Source organism: Penaeus monodon, chromosome 4 (assembly GCF_015228065.2).
Source record: "Penaeus monodon isolate SGIC_2016 chromosome 4, NSTDA_Pmon_1, whole genome shotgun sequence".
NCBI classification, from domain to species: Eukaryota; Metazoa; Arthropoda; class Malacostraca; order Decapoda; family Penaeidae; genus Penaeus; species Penaeus monodon.
This window is the reverse complement of record NC_051389.1, coordinates 53,371,465-53,378,964: the sequence shown is the minus strand read 5'-3', so window position 1 is coordinate 53,378,964 and position 7,500 is coordinate 53,371,465. Positions and strand designations below refer to the sequence as shown.

Genomic DNA, 7,500 nt, shown 5'->3' with positions numbered 1-7,500 from the left:
TCGATTAAGGGAACCATAACTGAAATGCCTAAAATTTTAAAATGCCATCTTTAAACATGTAGCAGGCATCCCGTAATGAAAAAAAGAAAAAAATAACACTGGATTTGGCAAATATTTGATTGACGAGACTGACATAAAGGTAAACAGACAAACCGATATCTGCTGATAACTCACGTTTGGCGAATGTGTTTCCAATATTCTCTCCATATTGGTCCCCATAACCCTTCTCGTTAGCCGCTCTCACAATGATGCTGTATGGGGCACAGGGATCTAGGCCGACGATGGTGTAGGATGAACTGGCAGCAATTTCTTCCTCGCCAGCTGATCCACCTGTGTCGGCTCTAGACCAGCTGATGTGGTTGATGGTGATGGGGCACAGGGGACCAGGAGGGGAGGGCTGGGTCCAAGTTACGTGCAGACTGTCTGACTTTCTTTCAATTGCCAGTACTGTCACATTGGTTGGTGTTTGAGGAACTGTAGAAATAAACACACATGCAAAAATAAAAACTGAAATATGGTTACTTCCTGTTCTTAAATAGGGCACACAACTATATATGAATTCCCGAACACAATCATTGACACTCCCACTATTTGCCACGTGAGACACGACCATCTCGCACTGATCACTATCACGTAATCTCTCTGTGGGCTTTAATGTGGTCTCACTGTCACACCTGTGTCATTATTATATTGTTAATGTTTCCTAATCAGATATTACATGTGAGTGCTGACTTAAAGCATTACCCGTGAAATCACATTTCAAAACTATATATCAAGGGGTCACACACACACGCACACGCACGCACGCGCACACGCACGCACGCACGCCACACACACACACACACACACACACACACACACACACACACACACACACACACACACACACACATTTACACAGGGTTTGCTTCATCCACTCTCTGCCACACTCCTTTTTCAAATGTCATCTCATGTCATGCTCCTTGTCAGTTTACCGCATTGGCACTAGTTTTGGCTCACTAGGATCACAAGGGACAGAATGCATGAGGAACTAACACGCAGGCAGACAGTTAGGTTTATTCCTAACATACACGCACACACATATATACATATATATACATATATATTTATTTATACATATATACATACATGAATATATATATCATATTATCTTTATTTACAATATACAGTAAAACAATATATAATATGCAATAAATACCTTCATATCCTGTGATAATTTCTTCATATCTTGGTGCTCCTAAGTTATCTGTTTCTTTCAGTGGCTGCACTGCTAGCGAATATTCTTGACAGGGGGACAAGCCTGTGATGTTGGCAAAGGTGTCTGAAACTGTTATTTCTCCACCGGCGTCCGGAGGCGTCCATGCTAGTAGATAGGAGGTTACTTTTGTACAATTTCCTAGAAGGTCCCAAGTTACAAAAACACTTCTCCGTTCAGGTGTAACTTTCAGGTCGTCGACGACAGGGAAAGCATCTATAGTTAAAATGAAGAAAGGCAAACGTATAATTTATGTATAAACAAAGGTGTATACATAAGTGTAGTACAGCTACTTTCCGATTGTACACACACGCATAAACCGATGCAATTACGAATATATGTAATGCAAATACGACTGTACCGCCTGTACATCGCACACACAAGCGAACATTTGTACCTATACACAATCACATATACTTATTTCTGCCCAGAGGATAGATCTAGACCTGATGCAAATGTGTACTATTACTAACAAAAATCTTGAAAGGCAGCTAAAATATTTAGTTAAAAGTTTATTGTCATAACATTACACTCGTAATGCATCGCTGACATCGGTTGGTATCATACCAACGTAGCCAGCAAGATTGTTGACACTCTACAGCAAAATATAATGGAAATGGTTGTAGTGTGCTCTGTATGTGGTGTGTATGTATATGGTGTGTGTGCGTGTGTGTGTGTATATATATATATATATATATATATATATATATATATATATATATATATATATATGTATGTATGTATGTATGTATTATATATATATATATATATATATATATATATATATATATATATATATGTATATATATAAATATATATAAATATATATATATATATATATATATATATATATATATATATATATATATATATATGTATGTATGTATGTATGTATGTGTGTGTGTACATAGAGGTTGATTGACAGATAGATAGGTAGATAGATAGAGATATAAGTATATATATATATGTATGAATACGTGTGGATGTGCCCGCTGCACGCTACTTACTTTCCCCCAAGTATTCTGTGCTGTTGGTCACCGTGTTGCTGTTCCCCATCAGATCGAAAGACCTCAGGGACGCCGTTACATTCTCTACATCACAGCCCGTAAGATTGTGGCTGTGCTGATACTGGTTGAGGATTTCGGTGAAACTAGCGCTGTATTCCGTCCATGGCGTTGATACGGTGAGGACAGAGCCGGCATAACAATCTCCGTCTTTATTTGCTGGGCCTCGCCAGGAAATATTCAGCGTACCGCCGTTCGAGTCTACGCTGATAGAGGCTGGCGTGTAAGCATCTAGAAGGAAATTACCTCATGGTCGATCCGGGTTGGGGGGTGGGGACATGTGTATTTTGAAGATTATTGTTATGATACCATAACATTTCAATTGGTGAATATTGTTTTACTTGACACACCATTATGGATTCAGTCAACATTAATATACAAGTTATCTTTACCTGTCCGTACTTGAAGCTCATCAGTACTGTATTCATTTCCCTTTATAACGATTCCCACATCACGGCAGGCACCAAAACCCGGGCAGCGTTCGTTGCTGTCAAAGCTACAAAAATCTCTGCTGCATGGTATTATCAGGCCAGTACAAGGTTGCGAGGTAGGTCTTTCACCAATGCTTCTGAAGTCGACAGTGAAATCTCTTACGGCACTCCATGGACCCTCTCGCTTCCAAGTGACTCGAATATGCAGCTTATTTATTATTGTCACGTTGACTTCTGGGTAATCTGAAAAAAGTTAATCTAATAATGATGTAGATAGATTTACGAATATATATATATATATATATATATATATATATATATATATATATATATATATATATATATATATATATATATATATATATATATTGGAGCATATATATATATATATATATATATTGGAGCATATATATATATATATATATATATTGGAGAAGGAAGAGAAAGGAAAATAAGTATTCTAATGCATTTCAACGGTCATAATCTCTTTCTCTTTATTTACAAAATACATTTCTTCTTATCAAAATACCTTCATATTCTGTGAATACTTTTTCACTTCTTGGTGCTCCCAAGTTATATATTCCTTCCAGAGGCTGCACTGTGACCAAATATTCTTGATAGGACGATAGACCTGTGATGTTGGCAAAAGTGTTTGAAACTGTTATTTCTCCACCGGCGTCCGGAGGCGTCCATGTCAGTAAGTAAGTCACCTCTGTGCAATTTTCATTGAGTTCCCAGGCTACAGAAAAACTTCTGCGTCCAGGTGTAACTTTCAGGTCACTGATGACAGGGAAAGCACCTAGGGATAAAAAAAAACGAAAGAATGAGAAATAGTTTAGATACACTATCTCTGCATATATCAGTCTAATATGTACACATACAGTAGCTTTGGGTTTGTATACACACACCAATACAAATACAAATGTATAGTTTAATGCAGAGGTGTATTATAGCCTTGTGTCAGCTTGAAGGGGAGCTAATATATTTAAGGCGTTATAGGCAGGGTTTACTAAAGTCAAGCGATGCCCGGTTCTCGACTTAAAACGACATATGATGATGCTTAAGCGTTGTTGCTAATCTGCCAAACCTGGATACATTTACGGTAAATTCAAGTATCTAACAGAGGAATCTTAAGCTCTTACTAAGAACACAATATTTTCTCTTAGATGCATATACAGTGCATTAAAACGCAAATGACTTGGAAGCCACGGCTTATCACTTATCCGCTTTGAGCTGAGAGTGCAGTGTTGGCCGCATATTTTGTCGTTTTATTTGATTTTAATCATACGTTGATGTTTGATAATAGATGGCGGCTATATTTCTCAAAGCTGCATCACACCCTTTAGATAAATGGTGATATCACGGTCTAACTCGTGACAGAACTTTGCTGGTTGTAGTTCATTTAGATATTTGATTTATCTAGTAATCTGGCTTATGAGCAGATTAATATTCAGATGGGATTTGAATCAGTAATTGACTTCTTTAAGAAACTCTAAGTATAAATGTTATTATTTCTTGCTTTCCGATCATCACTCTACCGTGCACACACACAAGTGCACACATATAGATATCTATTTATATCTCTCTCTATATATGTGTGTATACATAGAAACTGGTTTAAAAATAGATACAGACATGTATATACATGTGGTATATATGTGTGGATGTGCGCGCTGCATGCTACTTACTTTCTCCTAAGTATTCTGTGCTGTTGGTCACTGTGTTGCTGTTTCCCATCAGATCGAAAGACCTCAGGGACGCCGTTACATTCCCTACATCACACCCCGTAAGACTGTGGCTGTGCTGATACTGGTTGAGGATTTCGGTGAAACTAGCCCTGTATTCCGTCCATGGCGTTGATACGGTGAGGACAGACCCGGCATAACAATCTCCGTCCTTATTTGCTGGGCCTCGCCAGCTTACATTCAACGTACCGCCGTTCGATTCTACGCTCACAGAGGCTGGCGTGTAAGCATCTGAAATAAAATCACTTTAACTTATAAAGTCGCCTAATATGACTCTGAAAGAACCTTTTGAAAATAATTCACAGATACTCGTATATACATATGTACGTATGCACGTATATAAATAAATATATTATAAACATATATATATATATATATATATATATATATATATATATACATATATATATATATATATGTGTATATATATATATATATATATATATATATATATATATATATATATATACATATATATATATACATATATACATGCATGCTAGTAAGTTATTTAAATAGAAGCACATTATGGAAACTTCAAATAAAAGGGAAAAGTACCTGGTAACTCTGTGACTTTTTTTTTTATGGTATGCAACACGAGTGAGCTCCAAATTCACTCTGAGTAATCCTCAAACATGTATGTCTTTTATACACACATTATTGAAACCCGTTGAAACATCTCTTTGTTTTGTATTCCTTTAGGCTGATACAAGAGCTGTCTGTTTTAAAGGAGATTGGAATTTAGTATTTCCCTATCTCTCTCTCTCGCTTCCCTTCCCCCTCCTACCTTCTCTTTCTCTCTCTCTTCTTTACTTTGGTGCTTTCCTACAATTATATTGGTTCTCATTCTTGCTATTGAGGAGAGACCTCTTAACATTTATATGCATCATCATATTACAGTTATGACTGTAACTGCTTGGTCGCTAGTTTGCTCGACCCCGCAGTAACAAGCGATGATCACGCGACTGGGTGGTCGCTCGCCATTCGCCAGGCGAGTTACATGCCACGGTCATGCATGATCCTCACCCGTGTATATATATGCCTAACTTTTGTAGTACAAATACTTGCGGAATTGCCACTTGTTTTACTTATCCTTCTCAGCTCTGAGGAAACTCTACAGTTAGCCACGGTTACACGACATATAATTTTTGTTTTGTTATTGGCTTTATATGAGCATGTTTATTTAACTTAATTCACGTTTACAAGATTTCTCTTAAAATTCATAATATTCATTGCTATCAAAGCCATATTATATGTTCAAACTTTATTTATCCACATGCTATTGACAATATTCAAAATCAAAGAAATTAATTGAGACACGTTTGAGAGGAAAAGTTTCCAAATATTTACCAGGACTATCATAAACAAAAATAATATCCCTGTTCATGGTTTCTTTCTTTGATCTCTAGATACAGAGTTATCTAGAAATATTATTTAACGCATTTGCGTTGTAAAATATATGCATGGTAATGCTTCTGCAATGGACATGAGATGGGCCTCTATACCGAATTTCAAGTTTGGAGGGGCGGAGTTTAAACGAAGATGTAAAATGGACTAACACGTTGCTGAAAACCTGAATTCCTCCCCCCCAAGTGCTGAAAGAAATCCAGTGTCTTGGCACTTTCCTTGCATTACTAAAGACAACTAAAGTGATACACTCTGGCCAGCCAATCAGGACATGATACTTACCATATCATTTCAGCAACCGTCATGAAAATGTTCAAATTTTACCCATACATAAATGAATTTGTTGTATTGCTAATAAGGCACAGAAGCATTTTATGCATCGTTACATATGAATTACACATCAAGAAGTATACAATACGATTCTTAATTAATGAAAATATTAATTCTTATCTGAGATGTGAAGGGAATATGTAGAGGAGTGTCATGCTCTGATTGGCTGGCTAGAGTGTATCCCTGTATCAAGCTAGAGGAGAGAAAGATGTTACAACAGATTCCAGTAATATACGCTTACAGGGAAACTGAATGCATCAAAGTGTTAGGGTTTTTAAAAAAATATATATAAAGATATAGAAAAACCTGTATTTCTTGATTTGTTGTTACAGGGATGAAGACCAGTAAATGCCTGTGCCAAGTGAAAAAAAAAAAACAGAAATATGTTTGAAAGTTTCCACAGCCTTGTGTATAAACAATTGGGTTGTAGATGCAGTAAGTTACTTTTTCTATTAAATTTAAAACCCATAAAGAGTCATACCAACATTAAAGGTCTTTTTTTTTTATAATATTTCCAAAACACTTTGGTACACTCGGATACATGTTCGCCCTTTATAGTACATTATTGGAATTTGTTGAAACATCTTTTCATTTTGTATCAAAGTGTTTGCCTTCCACTTGATGTGTTCACTCCGGCCAGCCAGTCAGAGCACGATATTTTTTAGATGTATTTCACATCGTCTCAGATAGGAATTTTCATTAATTACGAACTGCATCGTAAGTTTCTTGGTATATTTTTTATTGTAAAGGTGTATAAAATATTTCTGTGCCTTTTAGCAGTACATCAAATACATATTCACTCTATATAGCAAGATTTGAAGACGTTCGCTGGAACGACATGGTAAGAATTTCCGTCTGAATCATATTACGTGGTATTGATATAACAAAACAAGCTCAGAAATATCAAAGAAAATGCTGTGTTTCCTGATTTGTAGATATACTCCAATCAATAATTCAAGTAAATGTCCGTGATCATTGGAATTATGCAGTTGTCTGATTTGGACACAGAACTCACTTGCGTTGGATACGATGAGATCCAAAACCTTACGCAACTACCGCATTTCGTATGACTTTCCACAGCCTTGCGAAGCGAAGAGTGGTGTGTATAAACAATATCAAGTTGCAGAGAAGCCAGGTACTTTCTCCATTTTGTTTGAAGTTTACACAATGTTTTGCTTGTAATTAGAAACCATACGAGCAAATTTAGCTCTTAAATGTTTTTCTGTTGCTTTCTCATGTGATTTTTTTTCCCAACATTGATACAACTT

The 7,500-nt window shown here is 36.4% G+C and overlaps 1 protein-coding gene across 1 annotated transcript in view; it reads right to left on the bottom strand.

The window, feature by feature from the left end:
• LOC119572335 overlaps window positions 1-7,500 on the bottom strand; it is a 35,422-nt gene that overhangs the window by 15,906 nt on the left and 12,016 nt on the right. The window contains 6 exon segments of the mRNA XM_037919386.1: window positions 175-474; window positions 1,199-1,471; window positions 2,263-2,550; window positions 2,712-2,993; window positions 3,280-3,549; window positions 4,439-4,726. Coding sequence (XP_037775314.1) covers window positions 175-474; window positions 1,199-1,471; window positions 2,263-2,550; window positions 2,712-2,993; window positions 3,280-3,549; window positions 4,439-4,726 — 1,701 coding nt within the window.